The sequence below is a fragment of the Oncorhynchus masou genome, unplaced genomic scaffold, assembly GCF_036934945.1.
Source record: "Oncorhynchus masou masou isolate Uvic2021 unplaced genomic scaffold, UVic_Omas_1.1 unplaced_scaffold_2789, whole genome shotgun sequence".
NCBI lineage: Eukaryota > Metazoa > Chordata > Actinopteri > Salmoniformes > Salmonidae > Oncorhynchus > Oncorhynchus masou.
This window is the reverse complement of record NW_027009217.1, coordinates 7,501-28,164: the sequence shown is the minus strand read 5'-3', so window position 1 is coordinate 28,164 and position 20,664 is coordinate 7,501. Positions and strand designations below refer to the sequence as shown.

The 20,664-nt window shown below is 47.6% G+C and overlaps 1 protein-coding gene across 1 annotated transcript in view; it reads left to right on the top strand.

Moving 5' to 3' along the window:
- Positions 1-2,480: 2,480 nt before the first annotated feature.
- LOC135533902 (ectonucleoside triphosphate diphosphohydrolase 1-like) overlaps positions 2,481-20,664 on the top strand; it is a gene marked incomplete at its 5' end in the record, with an annotated part of 21,763 nt that continues 3,579 nt past the window's right edge. Inside the window, one exon of the mRNA XM_064961103.1 lies at positions 2,481-2,784. Within this exon, the coding sequence (XP_064817175.1) occupies positions 2,481-2,784 (304 nt within the window). The remainder of the gene's footprint in view (positions 2,785-20,664) is intronic.

Sequence of the window (20,664 nt, the reverse complement as noted above, 5' to 3'; positions counted from 1 at the left end):
TAGTAGTGCCAGTGTAACAGTATAGCTTCCGTCCCCCTCCTCGCCCCTAACTGTGCTCGAACCAGGAACACATCGACAACAGCCACACTTGAAGCAACGTTACCCATCACTCCACAAAAGCCGCGGCCCTTGCAGCGCAAAGGGAATAACTACTCCAAATATAAAAGTGATGAGTGATGTTTGAAACAGTATTAGCGCACACCCAGATAACTAGCTAGCCATTTCACATTGGTTACACCAGCCATTAGGCTGATAGGCTTGAAGTCATAAACAGCTCTGTGCTTGCAAAGAGCTTCTGGCAAAACGCACGTAAGTGCTGTTTGAATGAATGATTACGGGCCTGCTGCTGCTCAGTCAGATTGCTCTAAACTTATTTAAGTTTATTTAAGTCTTAAGGAACTATAGTGAGCCATTGCATCACTTCCTGTTTCGCTAGGGTATAAAATGAGGTAACACGCATGCAATATCCCTTTGTCATCCAACATCATGAAGAAAACCATTTTATTTTCAGAAGCCTTTTGGCCTCTGCATAACCTCTGTTAGCCTCCATATCTTGGCAACTGCAGACTAGATCTCTGGTGAATTGCTCCAAAAAGTACAGCCTGTCTTTGCTGTAAACACAGGTACACTAAGAGGTGATAATGAGGACAACCTTTTGCTGCTTTACCAGCATTTCAGTGATAGCTGGTTGGTGTAGCAGAATGTTGACAACAGTGCCCATGTTGTCAGCTCCACCCTGACCTGGGTTGGTAGGCCTTCCTCTCCCAGTTGGATGTTGCAGCTGCCTATCTTTTGGTCTTACAACAGGCTGTGTGTTAGTTGACCTACGATGAACAGAGCTGTATGTGGTGGTAGCACTTTCTTGCAACATACTACTTTGACCCTGGCCCTGTGCAGTATGCACAGACATGGTGAACAAGGGGATACATTCATGGAATACATTCAGCTTACCACTTTTAGACCATATTTCAGCTTCAAGCTCTAATTCTTCCATTTATGATTTGAGTTGAGGCTCTTGTTCCTCCAATAGTTGTTTCCTTTTCAATGTTTCAACTTTAACCAATAAGGCTGCCCTTTCAGCCTCCAAATTGAGCCTGATATAAGATGCGGTGGATTGTCCTGAGAGCCTGCTGTGTTGTGACTAATTTCCACATCTTGATTAGATATTTGCGATACTGTCCCTTGGCTGGACCTCCGCATCAGTTTTGTTAGCAGCTGGGCATTGATGTGCTTCTTCCATCCATGTGTCCACTGTGGATGCAAAATAATCCAGTGTTGCTGTGTTTGGGCCAAACCATTCGACCTGGTCCTTTTCTGCCTCCTCGGCTGGTAATAAAACCTTTATGGACTCATTGAGATCATGCAACTCCTTAACCAACTTTGAGGAATCAGTGAACATATTTGTGTAAACCAATTCCACATTTCCGTCATCACCCATAAACTGGGATCTCATTTATATTTTTAGTAAGTGCACCCAATTTAGCACTTCTAGATCATTACAATTTCTTAAGAATTTCAATTGTATCCATTTTAAAAGCACGTAACAGTGAACGATTAGCACATTATGAACACATTTTAGCAAAGCACAGCTTAATGAATGAGCCCAACACATGAGGTCATCACAAGACACAACAGCCAATCATCAAAGCAGAACAGAAGACACATACAATTCAAGCTCCACGAGCGATTCCAAGCTCCACAACTCTCAAAAGTTCCCCGAATTCATCCAACACCTCGAGCAGATTGAGCAATAGAAAGAGCAACCATACTTCATTCCCCTCTCTCCAAAGTGAGTAACGCGAAGTCAGAGAGCTACAATAGAGTCAGTCACTTCTTCACTTGGAATATACAGTAGAGGCAATATCGGAATCCAATTCCAAACTTGCCTTGAGGCCTCAAGTATGTGATGCCGTAGTCAGACGGGCTTCCAAAGCAACCACTGAACATGGTTTTGGGAATCCAAAGTTCCAAGTGTAAAAAGCAAACATTTATTTTCAGAACAAAAGGTAATTTCATAGGCTATAGTGCATTGTCAAAGCGATCAGATTTGAACTGTAAACAAAAGGTATAGACTCGTAGCAGCTTTCTTAGTGGTGTGGCGTGGCATAGCGGTCAAAACAATCTGGGAAAAGGTTTCCCCCCTTTTTCCCATGTTTCCCTCTGAGGCCTAGTAGATCCATACTGACAAACCTCAATAGGTAAAAGGAAGGTGAACATGGAGAAAAAGGGTGTGCCCAGGAAAGGTTCTAGTAGATCTAACACAAAACAAATGAACAAACTACTTCCCTTGTTGAACCTGCCTCTGGTTAGAACATTAACTTGAGTTAATATAGACATTTACAACACATTTAGAACTAGTCCCTAGTTACACAACAACAACAACAGCAGCAGCAGCAGCAACAACAACAACAACAACAACAACAGCAACAACAACAGCATCAACAATAACACTCATAACCCTCTTGTCATCAATAATACAGATGTGACATCATCAGCAGCTGGTTGGAAAATGCTAACTCTCTCCAACTTTCCCTCTCTCTTCCTAACTATTTCCCTCTCTCCTTCTCCCCCTCCCTCTCTCTCTCCCTCCTCTCTTCTCCTCCCACTCTCCTCCCTCTCACCCTCTCTCCCCATCTCTCCTACTCTCCCTCTTCCTCAGAGACGAAAGGAAAGAACGCTTGGTATAAGGCTGTGATCATCATCACGGTGCTTGGTATCACAGCGATAGTTGCCCTGGTGACAACAGCAGTATTGCAGAACAAGCCTCTCCTACAGAAGTACAAGGTACTATATGTGGTTGTTATGGCAACGAGGTACAATAAATGTTTGCAATAGCTTTTTCAGATTCTGTGGCTGCGATGGAAAAATCCCAAATATTGTAGACTATATTATGCATTGGTTGAAGCTCAATGTTGAATTTAAATCTCCCTACCATCATATCTAAGCCAATATGTTTATGAAAAGGTACACAGCACATTCCCCACCTCTCGTCATGAGCTGTACGTCCGTTACCAAGAACCACATACCGGATATTTTAACAGGGTCTTTGACAATTGAGTTTTCAGAGTATTTTCTGCGCCTATCTAGCTCACATTTTAGATGTCGGATTAAAAATGAGACTGTAGCATCCATAAAGTGACCATAGGATTTAAAAAATGTCTGATGGCAGGTCTCCCGGGTGGTGCAGCACTGCATTGCAAGGCTTGAGGCATCACTACAGCCCCGGGTTCGATCCCAGGCTCACAACTGGCCATGACCGGGAGACCCATGAGGCAGCGCACAATTGGCCCAGTGTCATCTGGGTTAGGGGAGGGTTTGGCTGGCCGGGATTTCTCTGTCCCATTGTGCTGGGCCGGGTGCCTGCAAGCTGACCACAGTTACCAGTTGGACAGTGTTTCCTCATTGCTAACATTGCTAACATCTTTACAGCTGAATCTCAGAGTTCTAAAACCGGGATCAGCTACTCGGTTGCTGCGTAACAGCAGCAGCTAGCTGTAGCAGGCGAGCAGCTGTAGCTAACAACAGTCGGACGAGAAGCAAGCTACAAGCAAAGGAAGCTAGCTAGATAAGTCATCTTTGTAAAAAAAAATCAGAGCACAAACAACAAGCTTGTGAACGTCCTATTATAGCCAGTTAGCTAGCCAACTAGCCAGTAGACAGTAGCCACAAGCCAACGAGACTGTGCCATACAGTGCCTTCAGAAACTATTCACAGCGCTTGACTTTTTCCACATTTTGTTGTCTTACAGCCTGAATTTAAAATGGATAACGTTTAGATATTGTGCCACTGATCCATACACAATATCCCACAACGTAAAAAGTGGAATTTTTTGTTTAGACATTTTTACCAATTCATTAAAATGTAAAGCTGAAATGTCTTAGTCAATAAGTCTTTTACCCCTTTTATTGCCTAAATACATTCAGGAGTACAAATGTGCTTAACAAGTCACATAATATATATATTTTTTCTTTCTTCACATAATACATTGCATGGACTCACTGTGTGCAATAATAGTGGTTAACCAGATTTTGTGATTACCCCATCTCTCTACCCCACACATACAATTGTCTGTAAGGTCCCACAGTGTAGTAGCGAATTTCAAGCACAGAATCAACCACAAAGACAAGAGAGTTGCAAAGATTCAACCAAAAAGACCATGGAAGTTTTCCAATGCCTCGCAAAGATGGACACCTATTGGTAGATGGGTTAATATAAGCAGACACTGAATATCCCTTTGAGCATGGTGAAATTGTTAATTACGCTTTGGATGGGTGATTCAATACACCCATAGGTGTAGAGTAATTCATTTGCATTTTATCAGAGACAACGATAGACAGCTGCCTCTAATTGAGAACCAATCTAGGCAACCATAGACTTACAAAAACACCTAGATACCTTCTTACTGGTTGGTAGGTGATCAAATACTTATGTCATGCAACAAAATAAAAATGAATTACTTAAAAATCATACAATGTGATTTTCTGGATTTTGTTTTAGATTCCGTCTCTCACAGTTGAAGTGTACCTATGATAAAAATTACAGACCTCTACATGCTTTGTAAGTAGGAAAACCTGCAAAATCGGCAGTGTATCAAATACTTGTTCTCCCCACTGTATGCTAGCTTTGCTAGATAATTAGCTAGATCAACATACGAGACAGACACGTCGCTGTTCGAATTCCAGTCCTTTCCTTATGATGCATTAATTCAGTACACCGTTCTGTCAATGCCATTTTCTTCATGCCATTTTAATACAAATTTATGCTGACTAATCAACAATGTCAAGTTACTTTTTAGTGTGTTCCCAAAAATCTGAACCCAGTAAGCAAAATTGCATTTAAAATACATTATACGATACAATTCCAGACGCTGAAGTTAGGTTAATTTTAGGTTCTGAATGAAAGGTGAAAATAGTTATTTTCAGGACGTTGAAAATGCATATTTTCTGGTTCATTTTTGGTTCTGAATAAATGTTGAAAATACTTTCTCTAGTTTTTTTACTGGAATGTAGTGCAGTGTTTCTCAAACCTCTCCTCGGGGACACCCAGATGTTTCACAATTGTGCTGTAGCTCTGAACTAGCTATTCAAGACCTTGAGGATTAGTTGACAAGCTCTGAAGTAGATCAATTACATGTAATGGCCTGGGTACTGTTAGTTAATCAGATTTCTCTATCATTGTTATCATGGATTCAGATTCAGAACTGATGTCCTCTCTCCATGACCTGCAGATTGCTGCCATCTTGCCATTCTTGTAACGTAAGCACTTGGATTCAGGAAGCAGGTGCAGAAGGTAGTTTTAGTAATAAAGGCAGATAAACAAAACAGGAGAAGCGTGCTAAATTAAACGAAACCAACACTGCCTAATGACTGAGGCTATTGAGGGCTAAATAAAAAGAGATCAATCAGGGTGATGGACAGGGAGGACCGAGCCCCATTCTCATCGGCGGGGCTGTAGTGGAGCAGGTTGAGATTTCACCCGAGCGTCGGGAGCGGTTCTGAACCATGCAAAGTCTTCCGTTAAGTTTTTTGAGAGATGGCGCGGAAGGACGGATGTGCCCGGGGGGTTATCTCTCTGTGAGGGGGCCCTGAGGATTCTCGGGGTCCATTTTGAGACCTCCGGCTCAGCGGCGCTAAACTGGAACATGGGTATCGCAGTGGCACAGAAGAAGCTAGTGATGTGGAGGGCTAGGTCTTTGTCTTTTATGGGCAAGGTCCTGGTTCTTAAGGTGGATGTGTTGCCGTCTCTTTTGTATTTGGCGTACATCTACCCATTGCCGGGTTGTCTGAGGAGACCTCTAGTGAGGCTTGTGTTTCAGTTCATGTGGGGTGGCAGGTACGAGTGGGTCGCCAGGGCACGCATGCTCTGCCCCATCGGGGAGGGAGGTAGGGGGGTACCACATCTCCCCCTCAAGCTGGACGCAATTTGTGTTTCTTTCTTGTTGACGGAGCTTGCTCATCCAGTGATACACCCGACAAGTTATCTCTTGCGGGTGTTCTTCTCGTATCAGGCGAGAAGCGCAATGGTGTGGTCCAACACGGGTCCTCGGGCGGAACAGCTGCCGTGGCACTTTGGCCATGCGGCCAAGTGGCTGCGTGCACACCCCGAGGTTGAAGTTGCCCGAGTAGGTTTAGATCACAGGCACCTGTACGAGGAGGTCAGACAGGCAGGGAATCCGGCGCCTGTAGTGGGCATCTCGGCAGTGGTCTGGGAGGGAGTGCAGGCGCGGGGCCTGAACAACAGGCTCAAGGACCTGAATTGGTTGAGCCTCCACAAGTGCTTGCCGGTACGTTCCATCATGTACCGGCATAGATTGGCGCAATCCCCCACCTGTCCAAGATCCTCTTGTGGCAGGGAGGAGACTGTGCGCCATGCCTTTTGGGACTGTGCCTTTGCCAGAGTAGTATGGGCTAGGGCACGGGTGTTGTTAGGTTTGGTAAGAGAGGATTTTGTATTGACGTGGGCCAGGTTAGAGAGAGGTGTAGGGAGAGCGAGAGGGACGGATAGGGAAAGGTTTCTGCTCTGGCTTCTCATGAGTCTCTTTAAACGGGGCTGTGGGAAGCCAGGCAGAACATGGTTAAGACAGGGAGAGATTGGGGGGTGGAAGGGATAGTGAGGAGGGTGGAAAGGAGACTTTAGGGGGAGGATGAAGAGGGAGGAGAGGAAGTGGGGGCAGCATGCATGGGAGAGGTGGAAGGGGTGTTTAGGGCTGGGTTTCATTTAGATTTTGGGGTTAGATTAGAGACGGGGAGATAGTGAAAGGTAGTTTGTAGGATGACGGGGATGGAAGATGCTCCCCTGAGGTTTTGTTTTGGGGTTTTTGTTTAGTTGAATTAAAATACCATTATTGGAGTATGAATGAAAATTATGAGTTGTCAAGAATGAATGGTATTGAACGTAATAAATTAATTTTTCTAAAAATAGAATTTAGCTTCATGTTCATTTTGTTGTTTTTGTATGTGTTTATGTTTATGTTTGTTTATGTGTTTCTTTGTTATCATTAAAGTAACATGTATTCACATCACGCTGCGCCTTGGTCTCCTCCATTCAACAAACGTGACAGAATAACCCACCGTAAAATGACCAAGCAGCGTGATAAGGAGGAACAGCGCTTTGTGGAAGAATGGACCCGAGAGAAGGATGAGTGGGTAAAAACCTGGGAGGAGATAGAGAGGTGGTCGATCGATCCAGAGAGAGTGCCAGTGCCTGCCTGGGATTCTATGGAACAGTGCGAGGAGGGATACAGGAGAATGGAGGAACGGCGACGATATAAGGGTACACGGCTAGCACGGAAGCCCGAGAGGCAGCCCCAAGAAATGTTTTGGGGGGAAACACACGAGGAGATTGGCTAAGTCAGGTAGGAGACCTGAGCCAACTCCTCGTGCTTACTGTGGGGAGTGTATAACTGGTCAGGCACCGTGTTATGCAGAGATGCCCACGGCGTCTCTAGTGACCCGGTGCGCTATATTCCAGCTATTTGACCGGGCTAGAATGAGCATCCAGCAAGGAAGGAGGATTCCCGGCTCAGTGCTCCTGGTCTCCAGTATACCTCCATGGACCAGGATATCCTGCGCCGGCTCTGCGTACCGTTAGTCTGCACAGCCCTGTGCGTCCTGTGCCAGCGGGCAAGTATAACCATCCAGCCAGGAAGGGTTGTGTCAGCTCTACACTCCAGACCTCCAGTATGCCTCCACAGCCTAGTATGTCCTGTGCCTGGTCCCCGCACTCGCCCTGAGATGCGTGTCCCCAGCCCAGTACCACCAGTGCAAACACCACGTACCAGGCTTCCTGTGCGTCTCCAGAGCCCTGTACGCCCTGTTCCTCCTCCCCGCACTCGCCCTGAGGTGCGTGTCTCCAGCCCGGTACCACCAGTGCCAGCACCACGCACCAGGCCTACAGTGCGCCTCGCCAGTCCAGAGAGTCCGGCGACAGTACCCAGTCCAGAGCGTCCGGCAACAGTACCCAGTCCAGAGCGTCCGGCAACAGTACCCAGTCCAGAGCATCCGGCAACAGTACCCAGTCCAGAGCGTCCTGCAACAAGACCCAGTCCAGAGCGTCCGGCAACAGTACCCAGTCCAGAGCGTCCGGCGATAGTCTACAGACCGGAACCTCCTACGACGGGCCGCAGTCCGGAACCTACCACGACGGGTCCCAGTCCGGATCCGCCAGAGTCTCCCTCCAGTCCGGATCCGCCAGAGTCTCTCTCCAATCCAGAGGCGCCACTCACTCCAGACTCGACCATCAGTCCAGTGGCGTCCTCTAGTCCGTGGTCAGCGGTGAGGGTTCCCGCTCCAGAGACATTAAGTGACGAGTGAGAAGTGGAGCGGGGTCCACGTCCCGAGCCAGAATCGCCACCTCGGAGTTATGCCCACCCAGACCCTCCCATATAGGTTTAGGTGTGCGGCCGGGAGTCGACATCTTTGGGGGGAGTACTGTCACGCCCTGACCTTAGTATTCTTTGTTTTCTTTATTATTTTGGTTAGGTCAGGGTGTGACATGGGTGATGTATGTGTTTTTGTACTGTCTAGGAGTTTTGTATGTTTATGGGGGTGTTTACTATCTCGGTGTTTATGTATGTCTATGGTTGCCAAGATTGGTTCTCAATTAGAGGCAGCTGTTTATCGTTGTCTCTGATTGGGAACCATATTTAGGCAGCCATCTTCTTTGGGTATTTCGTGAGTAATTGTCTATGTGTTAGTTGCCTGTGTCAGCACTATATTTAGCTTCACGTTGGTTTTGTTGTTTTTGTGGTTTGTTTATGTGTTTCTTCGTCGTCATTAAAGTAACATGTATTCATATCACGCTGCGCCTTGGTCTCCTCCATTCAACGAACGTGACAACTGCTTGCAGTAACCCTGGATTATAAACTATCAAAACATATTGATACAACAGTAGCAAGGATGGGGAGAAGTCTGTCTATAATAAAGCGCTGCTCTGCCTTCTTAACAGCATTATCAACAAGGCAGGTCTTACAGGCCCTAGTTTTGTCGCACCTGGACAACTGTTCAGTTCTGTGGTCAAGTGCCACAAAGAGGGACTTAGGAAATTTGCAATTATTTCAGAACAGGGTAGCGCAGCTGGCACTTAAATATACACAGAGAGCTAACATTAATAATATACATGTCAATCTCTCCTGGTTCAAAGTGGAGGAGAGAATGACTTCATCACTACTTGTATTTGTGAGAGGTATTGACATGCTGAATCCACTCCTTTGTAAAGGACACCAGCAGTAAGGTCTCAGACCAGCTCCCCTCCTAAAGGAAACCAGCAGTATGGTCTCAGACCAGCTCCCCTCCTAATTTTTTATTTTTTTATTTTACCTTTATTTTACTAGGCAAGTCAGTTAAGAACAAATTCTTATTTTCAATGATGGCCTAGGAACAGTGGGTTAACTGCCTGAACAGGGGCAGAACGACAGATTTGTACCTTGTCAGCTCGGGGATTCAAACTTGCAACCTTTCGGTTACTAGTCCAACGCTCTAACCACTAGGCTACCCTGCCGCCCCGGGGGGCAGGGACACCAGCAGTATGGTCTCAGACCAGCTCCCCTCCTAAAGGACACCAGCAGTATGATCTCAGACCAGCTCCCCTCCTTTGTAAAGGACACCAGCAGTATGGTCTCAGAACAGCTCCCCTCCAAAGGACACCAGCAGTATGGTCTCAGACCAGCTCCCCTCCTAAAGGACACCAGCAGTATGATCTCAGAACAGCTCCCCTCCTTTGTAAAGGACACCAGGAGTATGGTCTCAGAACAGTTCCCCTCCTTTGTGAAGGACACCAGCAGTATGGTCTCAGAACAGCTCCCCTCCTAAAGGACACCAGCAGTAAGGTCTCAGACCAGCTCCCCTCCTAAAGGACACCAGCAGTATGATCTCAGACCAGCTCCCCTCCTAAAGGACACCAGCAGTATGATCTCAGACCAGCTCCCCTCCTTTGTAAAGGACACCAGCAGTATGATCTCAGACCAGCTCCCCTCCTAAAGGACACCAGCAGTATGATCTCAGACCAGCTCCCCTCCTAAAGGACACCAGCAGTATGGTCTCAGACCAACTCCCTCCCTTTGTAAAGGACACCAGCAGTAAGGTCTCAGACCAGCTCCACTCCTTTGTAAAGGACACCAGCAGTAAGGTCTCAGACCAGCTCCCCTCCTAAAGGAAACCAGCAGTATGGTCTCAGACCAGCTCCCCTCCTAATTTTTTATTTTTTTATTTTACCTTTATTTTACTAGGCAAGTCAGTTAAGAACAAATTCTTATTTTCAATGATGGCCTAGGAACAGTGGGTTAACTGCCTGAACAGGGGCAGAACGACAGATTTGTACCTTGTCAGCTCGGGGATTCAAACTTGCAACCTTTCGGTTACTAGTCCAACGCTCTAACCACTAGGCTACCCTGCCGCCCCGGGGGGCAGGGACACCAGCAGTATGGTCTCAGACCAGCTCCCCTCCTAAAGGACACCAGCAGTATGGTCTCAGACCAGCTCCCCTCCTTTGTATATGACACCAGCAGTATGATCTCAGACCAGCTACCTTGTCCTCGGGGTTAAAGGACACCAGCAGTAGCAGTATGGTCTCAGACCAGCTCCCCTAAAGGACACCAGCAGTATGATCTCAGACCAGCTCCCCTCCTTTGACACCAGCAGTATGGTCCCCTCAGACCAGCTCCCTCCTTTGTAAAGGACACCAGCAGTATGATCTCAGACCAGCTCCTTTGTAAAGGACACCAGCAGTATGATCTCAGAACAGCTCCCCTCCTAAAGGACACCAGCAGTATGATCTCAGACCAGCTCCCCTCCTAAAGGACACCAGCAGTATGATCTCAGACCAGCTCCCCTCCTTTGTAAAGGACACCAGCAGTATGATCTCAGAACAGCTCCTCCTAAAGGACACCAGCAGTATGGTCTCAGACCAGCTCCCCTCCTAAAGGACACCAGCAGTATGATCTCAGACCAGCTCCCCTCCTTTGTAAAGGACACCAGCAGTATGATCTCAGACCAGCTCCCCTCCTTTGTAAAGGACACCAGCAGTATGATCTCAGACCAGCTCCCCTCCTAAAGGACACCAGCAGTATGGTCTCAGACCAGCTCCCCTCCTTTGTAAAGGACACCAGCAGTATGATCCGTTCCTGTAGGTTCATGCTCTACAACATCCGCAGAGTACGACCCTGCCTCACACAGGAAGCGGCGCAGGTCCTAATCCAGGCACTTGTCATCTCCCGTCTGGATTACTGCAACTCGCTGTTGGCTGGGCTCCCTGCCTGTGCCATTAAACCCCTACAACTCATCCAGAACGCCGCAGCCCGTCTGGTGTTCAACCTTCCCAAGTTCTCTCACGTCACCCCGCTCCTCCGCTCTCTCCACTGGCTTCCAGTTGAAGCTCGCATCCGCTACAAGACCATGGTGCTTGCCTACGGAGCTGTGAGGGGAACGGCACCGCAGTACCTCCAGGCTCTGATCAGGCCCTACACCCAAACAAGGGCACTGCGTTCATCCACCTCTGGCCTGCTCGCCTCCCTACCACTGAGGAAGTACAGTTCCCGCTCAGCCCAGTCAAAACTGTTCGCTGCTCTGGCCCCCCAATGGTGGAACAAACTCCCTCACGACGCCAGGACAGCGGAGTCAATCACCACCTTCCGGAGACACCTGAAACCCCACCTCTTTAAGGAATACCTAGGATAGGATAAAGTAATCCTTCTCTCAGTATTCTCAACCAGCTGTTCCCCCCCTTAAATGATTTAGATGCACTATTGTAAAGTGGCTGTTCCACTGGATGTCATAAGGTGAATTCACCAATTTGTAAGTCGCTCTGGATAAGAGCGTCTGCCAAATGACTTAAATGTAATGTAAATGTAAATCTCAGACCAGCTCCCCTCCTTTGTAAAGGACACCAGCAGTATGCTCTCAGACCAGCTCCCCTCCTAAAGGACACCAGCAGTATGCTCTCAGACCAGCTCCCCTCCTTTGTAAAGGACACCAGCAGTATTTGTAAAGGACACCAGCAGTATGATCTCAGAACAGCTCCCCTCCTTTAAAGGACACCAGCAGTATGGTCTCAGACCAGCTCCCCTCCTTTGTAAAGGACACCAGCAGTATGCTCTCAGACCAGCTCCCCTCCTAAAGGACACCAGCAGTATGGTCTCAGACCAGCTCCCCTCCTTTGTAAAGGACACCAGCAGTATGGTCTCAGACCAGCTCCCCTCCTTTGTAAAGGACACCAGCAGTATGGTCTCAGAACAGCTCCCCTCCTAAAGGACACCAGCAGTATGGTCTCAGAACAGCTCCCCTCCTAAAGGACACCAGCAGTATGGTCTCAGACCAGCTTCCCACCTTTGTATAGGACACCAGCAGTATGGTCTCAGACCAGCTCCCCTCCTTTGTAAAGGACACCAGCAGTATGGTCTCAGACCAGCTCCCCTCCTAAAGGACACCAGCAGTATGGTCTCAGACCAGCTCCCCTCCTAAAGGACACCAGCAGTATGGTCTCAGACCAGCTTCCCTCCTTTGTATAAAGGACACCAGCAGTATGATCTCAGACCAGTCCCCTCCTTTGTAAAGGACACCAGCAGTATGCTCTCAGAACAGCTCCCTTTGTAAAGGACACCAGCAGTATGATCTCAGACCAGCTCCCCTCCTAAAGGACACCAGCAGTACCAGCAGTATCTCAGACCAGCTCCCCTCCTAAAGGACACCAGCAGTATGATCTCAGACCAGCTCCCCTCAGTATGATCTAAAGGACACCAGCAGTATGATCTCAGACCAGCTCCCCTCCTAAAGGACACCAGCAGTATGGTCTCAGACCAGCTCCCCTCCTAAAGGACACCAGCAGTATGATCTCTTTGTAAAGGACACCAGCAGTATGATCTCAGACCAGCTCCCCTCCTTTGTAAAGGACACCAGCAGTATGATCTCAGAACAGCTTCCCTCCTAAAGGACACCAGCAGTATGATCTCAGACCAGCTCCCCTCCTTTGTAAAGGACACCAGCAGTATGATCTCAGACCAGCTCCCCTCCTTTGTAAAGGACACCAGCAGTATGATCTCAGACCAGCTCCCCTCCTCCAGTATGATCTCAGACCAGTAAAGGACACCAGCAGTATGATCTGATCTCAGACCAGCTCCCCTAAAGGACACCCAGTATTTGTAAAGGACACCAGCAGTATGATCTCAGACCAGCTCCCCTCCTTTGTAAAGGACACCAGCAGTATGATCTCAGACCAGCTCCCCTCCTAAAGGACACCAGCAGTATGGTCTCAGACCAGCTCCCCTCCTAAAGGACACCAGCAGTATGATCTCAGACCAGCTCCCCTCCTAAAGGACACCAGCAGTATGCTCTAAAGGACACCAGCAGTATGGTCTCAGACCAGCTCCCCTCCTAAAGGACACCAGCAGTATGATCTCAGACCAAAGGACACCAGCAGTATGATCTCAGACCAGCTCCCCTAAAGGACACCCTTTCTAAAGGACACCAGAACAGCTCCCCTCCTAAAGGACACCAGCAGTATGATCTCAGACCAGCTCTCCCTCCTTTGTAAAGGACACCAGCAGTATGATCTCAGACCAGCTCCCCCCCTAAAGGACACCCAGTATGATCTCAGACCAGCTCCCCTCCTAAAGGACACCAGCAGTATGATCTCAGACCAGCTCCCCTCCTAAAGGACACCAGCAGTATGATCTCAGACCAGACTAAAGGACACCAGCAGTATGATCTGTAAAGGACACCAGCAGTATGATCTCTAAAGACCAGCTCCCCTCCTAAAGGACACCAGCAGTATGGTCTCAGACCAGCTCCCCTCCTAAAGGACACCAGCAGTATGATCTCAGACCAGCTCCCCTCCTAAAGGACACCAGCAGTATGATCTCAGACCAGCTCCCCTCCTTTGTAAAGGACACCAGCAGTATGATCTCAGACCAGCTCCCCTCCTTTGTAAAGGACACCAGCAGTATGATCTCAGACCAGCTCCCCTCCTTTGTAAAGGACACCAGCAGTATGATCTCAGACCAGCTCCCTCCTCCAGTATGATCTCAGACCAGCTCCCCTCCTAAAGGACACCAGCAGTATGATCTCAGACCAGCTCCCCTCCTTTGTAAAGGACACCAGCAGTATGCTCTCAGAACAGCTCCTTTGTAAAGGACACCAGCAGTATGGTCCCCTCCTAAAGGACACCAGCAGTATGATCTCAGACCAGCTCCCCTCCTAAAGGACACCAGCAGTATGGTCTCAGACCAGCTCCCCTCCTAAAGGACACCAGCAGTATGATCTCAGACCAGCTCCCCTCCTAAAGGACACCAGCAGTATGGTCTCAGACCAGCTCCCCTCCTAAAGGACACCAGCAATATGATCTCAGAACAGCTCCCCTCCTCCTAAAGGACACCAGCAGTATGGTCTCAGACCAGCTCCCCTCCTAAAGGACACCAGCAGTATGGTCTCAGAACAGCTCCCCTCCTAAAGGACACCAGCAGTATGGTCTCAGACCAGCTCCCCTCCTAAAGGACACCAGCAGTATGGTCTCAGAACAGCTCCCCTCCTAAAGGACACCAGCAGTATGGTCTCAGACCAGCTCCCCTCCTAAAGGACACCAGCAGTATGGTCTCTATTATTGAATCTCTTGATCCTCTCCCTGAGAATACCTTGTTAGTTACTTTTGATGTTGAGTTGATATACACTAATATTCCACACGAGGGTGTTATTGAAGCTATGGAATATTTTCTTCTGCAACGTGACCCTAATGAACTACTTTCCAGTGCTGCATTATAACATTGGCTGAAATATTACTCACACATAACTACTTCATGTTTCTAAATTGTTTCTTTATTCAGATGAAGGGTACTGCTATGGCCCCCATGGCTCCTAACTATGCTAATTTGTATGTGGGTTACATGAAACAGTCTATTCTCAATCCTCTCAAAAATGTTTTCTTGAATGACATTACTATGTGGAAATGGTACGTTGATGATACTTGTGTTCTGTGGAGGGGTGATGCAAAACAGCTCCAGGCGTTCCATGCTTTTCTTAACTCCTGTTCTGAGCATCTGAGATTTACTATGAAATCGGATACACGTCAAATCAGTTTCCTTGATCTTCTGATTTTGTGTGAAGATAATGTTCTATACACTGATCTTTACTGAGCGTAACAGTGTGTTGAGGGCTGATAGTTGTCTTCCACTTCCCTTGAAAACAGTTTGCCCTACAGCCAATTCTGTCGAATCAAAAGAATTAGCAAAAAACTGAATATCCAAATCAAATCAAATGTTATTTGTCACATGTGCCAAATACAACCTTACATACAATCCCAAACCAACAATGCAGTTTAAAAAAGGGCGGGCAGTAAAATAACAATGTGGAGGCGATACACAGGGTGTTACGGTACAGAGTCAATGTGGAGGTTATATACAGGGTACTACGGTACAGAGTCAATGTGGAGGCTATATACAGGGGGTACAGGTACAGAGTCAATGTGGAGGCTATATACAGGGTATTACGGTACAGAGTCAATGTGGAGGCTATATACAGGGGGTATACAATGTGGAGGCTATATACAGGGTATTACGGTACAGAGTCAATGTGGAGGCTATATACATGGGGTACCGGTACAGAGTCAATGTGGAGGCTATATACAGGGTATTACGGTACAGAGTCAATGTGGAGGCTATATACAGGGTATTATGGTACAGAGTCAATGTGGAGGCTATATACAGGGGGTACCAGTACAGAGTCAATGTGGAGGCTATATATCTGAGCCAGATGTCTATGTGTCAGGGGAGAAGCTCCAGGTGGTATCCGATTTTAAGTACCTTGGCATCATACTTGATTCCAACCTCTCTTTTAAAAAGCATGTGAAAAAGGTAATTCAAATAACTAAATTCAACCTAGCTAATTTCCGATTTATACGAAATTGTTTGACTACAGAGGTAGCAAAACTGTACCTTAACTCTATGATACTCCCCCACTTAACATACTGCTTGACTAGTTGGGCCCAAGCTTGCTGTACAACATTAAAACCTATTCAGTCTGTCTACAAACAGGCTCTCAAAGTGCTTGATAGGAAGCCCAATAGCCATCATCATTGTCACATCCTTAGAAAGCATGAGCTCTTGAGTTGGGAAAATCTTGTGCAATACACCGACGCATGTCTTGTATTCAAGATCCTTAATGGCCTGGCTCCCCCTCCACTCAATATTTTTGTTAAACAGAAAACCCAGACATATGGTAGCAGATCCACAAGGTCTGCCATGAGAGGTGACTGTATAGTTCCCCTAAGGAAAAGCACCTTTAGTAAATCTGCATTCTCTGTGAGAGCTTCCCATGTCTGGAATACACTGCCATCAGACACACATAACTGCACCACATATCACACTTTCACAAAATGCTTGAAGACATGGCTAAAGGTCAATCAGATTTGTGAACATGGTCCCTAGCTGTGTGTTGCCAATTTCCATGTTGTCTGTTGTCTGTAGCTTGTGAGGTGTGGAAACACTTTGTTGCTTTTATGAATTTTGTCTTGCTGCTTTTTGCTCTATGTTGCTCTGTCTGTATGCTACGTCTTGCTTGTCCTATGTTGCTATGTCTTGCTTGTTCTATGTTGCTATTGTCTATATTGTAATTGTTTTTAATAACCTGCCCAGGGACTGCGGTTGAAAATTAGCCGGCTGGCTAAAACCGGCACTTTTACTGAAACGTTGATTAATGTGCACTGTCCCTGTAAAAATAAAAATAAACTCAAATAAACTCAAACTCAAATATACAGGGGTGTACCGGTACAGAGTCAATGTGGAGGCTATATACAGGGGGGTACCAGTACAGAGTCAATGTGGAGGCTATATACAGGGGGGTACCAGTACAGAGTCAATGTGGAGGCTATATACAGGGGGGTACTGGTACAGAGTCAATGTGGAGGCTATATACAGGTGGTACCGGTACAGAGTCAATGTGGAGGCTATATACAGGGTATTACGGTACAGAGTCAATGTGGAGGCTATATACAGGGGGTACCAGTACAGAGTCAATGTGGAGGCTATATACAGGGGTGTACCGGTACAGAGTCAATGTGGAGGCTATATACAGGGGGTACCGGTACAGAGTCAATGTGGAGGCTATATACAGGGGTGTACCGGTACAGAGTCAATGTGGAGGCTGTATACAGGGGTGTACCGGTACAGAGTCAATGTGGAGGCTATATACAGGGGGTACCAGTACAGAGTCAATGTGGAGACTATATACAGGGGTGTACCGGTACAGAGTCAATGTGGAGGCTGTATACAGGGGTGTACCGGTACAGAGTCAATGTGGAGGCTATATACAGGGGGTACCAGTACAGAGTCAATGTGGAGACTATATACAGGGGGTACCGGTACAGAGTCAATGTGGAGGCTATATAAAGGGGGGTACTGGTACAGAGTCAATGTGGAGGCTATATACAGGGGGTACCGGTACAGAGTCAATGTGGAGGCTATATACAGGGGGTACCGGTACAGAGTCAATGTGGAGGCTATATACAAGGGGTACCAGTACAGAGTCAATGTGGAGACTATATACATGGGGTACCGGTACAGAGTCAATGTGGAGACTATAAACAGGGGGGTACCGGTACAGAGTCAATATGCGGGGGCACCGGTTAGTCGAGGTAATTGAGGTAATATGTACATGTACTGTAGGTAGAGTTATTGAAGTGACTATGCATAGATAATAACAGAGATTAGCAGCAGCGTAGAAGAGGAGGGGCAATGCAAATAGTCTGGGTAGCCATTTGATTAGATGTTCAGGAGTCTTATGGCTTGGGGGTAGAATCTGTTTAGGACCTAGACTTGGGAAAAGAATCGATCACAAACATCGGCACATTCTAAGATCCGATGACAGTATCGGTAATGTGTTATGGTAACCTCCCTTGGTCCTATTCTCACAGGGCAAAAATCTCAGAGATCAACTGGTTGACTCTGATTTACCACCCCAAAATATCCCAGTTTCTATTTACGCCTCTACTGGATGGAAACTAGTAGGGTAACAGCTGTGATCAATGCAATGGCACTTATAATGTAGATCCTTCAAACACCCACAAACAGGGAAACAGATCCCAATCAAAGGTGTTATTACGTGCTCCACTAAGGCAGTTATTTATCTTATAACTTGTCCTTGTGGTAAAAAATGATGTGGGTAAAACAAAGTGCAAATTAAAAGTACGAATCTTGGAGCATCGTAGCACCATTAGGTGCAAAAACATGACTTACCCAGTTGCGGTCCACTTTTTGGAAGCGAACCACAAGATTTCAACCCTACGTTATATTGTCCATCGAACATGTCACCCTCCCTAGCAGAGGGGTGACCTCGACAATTTATTGTTAAAACGAGAGACTGCCTAGATCTTTCATTTAAAGGACCTTGCTCACTTCGGTCTCAACGAAGACTTTGATCTGAAGCCATTCTTGTGATTGTGATTTTGCTATTCATTGTAAATGTTTGTAGGCCTATGTAGCCAAATTTTATCTATGATCGTATGCTATCCATTCATGTTTTTGTATGTTATTCTTATGTCTGCTCTATTTCTCTCTCTGTTCCTGCTACTTTCAGTGTCTGATTCTTGTTTGTGTTTTTTGATGCCAGAAGCAAGCTGTCGTCTCGTTTGCTTCCACCTTGTCCTGTCCTGTCGGAGTCTGCCTGGCAGGAGCATCCTGCACTATACTATCGTTCTTTTTGTTCCGCTGACAACGTTGGAAAAGGATTTATGCCATTCCTGTATTTTCATTAAAGAACTCTGTTTTCTGTTAAAACCGCTTTTGGGTCTTCACTCAAGTTCATAACAGAAGAATCAGACCAAGAATGGACCCAGCGGCTCCGGACCCTTTTCACTCCGCCGTCGAGATCCAGGGAGCGATGCTAGGCAGACACGAGGAGGAATTGTCTGCTGCTCAACATGCCGTTGAGACCCTGGCCGTCCAAGTCTCCGACCTCACAAGACGGGTTCACCAACTCCACCTCGATCCACCGCCCACTTCCAGGGTTTCCGAGTCGCCGGAGCCCAGGATCAACAACCCGCCGTGTTACTCTGGGGAGCCCACTGAGTGCCGCTCATTCCTCACTCAGTGTGATGTGGTGTTCTCTCTCCAGCCCAACACTTACTCCAGGAGCGCAGCCCGCATCGCCTACGTCATTTCTCTCCTTACCGGACGGGCGCGTGAGTGGGGCACGGCAGTCTGGGAGGCGAGGGCTGAGTGTATTAACCAGTATCAGGACTTTAAGGAGGAGATGATACGGGTTTTTGACCGTTCTGTTTTTGGCGAGGAGGCTTCCAGGGCCCTGTCTTCCCTATGTCAGGGGAATAGATCCATAACGGATTATTCTATTGAGTTTCGCACTCTCGCTGCCTCTAGTGACTGGAACGAGCCGGCTTTGCTCGCTCGTTTTCTGGAGGGTCTCCACGTCGAGGTTAAGGATGAGATCCTCTCCCGGGAGGTTCCTTCCAGTCTGGACTCCTTAATAGCTCTCGCTATTCGCATAGAGCGACGGTTTGATCTTCGTCGCCGAGCTCGTGGAAAGGAGCTCACGTTCTCCGTTGCTCCCCTCTCCACATCACTGCCACCTGCCGCATCACTGCCACCCTCCTCCGCCGGCTCGGATGCTGAGCCTATGCAGCTGGGGGTATTCGCATCTCGGCCAAGGAGAGGGAACGGAGAATCACCAATCGCCTCTGTCTCTACTGCGGCTCCGCTGGTCATTTTGTCACCTCATGTCCAGTAAAGGCCAGAGCTCATCAGTAAGAGGAGGGCTACTGGTGAGCGCAACTACTCAGGCCTCTCCTTCTGGATCACGCACTACCTTTCCGGTCCATCTCCGCTGGCCCGGTTCATCTGCTTCATGCAGTGCCTTGATAGACTCTGGGCGGAGGGCTGTTTTATGGACGAGTGGAAGACGGCGTTTAACACTCCGTTAGGGCACTTTGAATACCGGGTTCTTCCTTTCGGCCTCGTTAACGCTCCAGCTGTCTTTCAGGCACTAGTTAACGACGTCCTGAGAGACATGCTGAACATTTTTGTTTTCGTTTACATGGACGATATCCTGATTTTTTCACTGTCTCTCTCGATTCATGTTCAGCACGTGCGACGCGTCCTCCAGCGCCTTTTGGAGAACTGTCTTTATGTGAAGGCTGAGAAGTGCACTTTTCATGCCGCCTCTGTCCCTTTTCTCGGTTCCGTTATTTCCGCTGAGGGCATTAAGATGGATCCCGCTAAGGTCCAGGCTGTCATTGATTGGCCCGTTCCTAAGTCACGCGTCGAGCTGCAGCGCTTTCTGGGCTTCGCTAATTTCTACCGTAGTTTCATCCGTAATTTCGGTCAGGTGGCAGCTCCTCTCACAGCCCTTACTTCTGTTAAGACGTGCTTTAAGTGGTCCGTTTCCGCCCAGGGAGCTTTTGATCTTCTTAAGAATCGTTTTACATCCGCACCTATTCTTGTTACACCTGACATCTCTAGACAGTTTGTTGTTGAGGTTGACGCGTCAGAGGTGGGCGTGGGAGCCATTCTTTCTCAGCGCTCTCTCTCTCTGACGGCAAGGTCCATCCTTGCGCGTTTTCTCTCATCGCTTATCGCCGTCAGAACGTAACTATGATGTTGGTAATCGCGGGAACTGCTCGCCATCCGCTTAGCCCTAGGCGAATGGCGACAGTGGTTGGAGGGCGACCGTT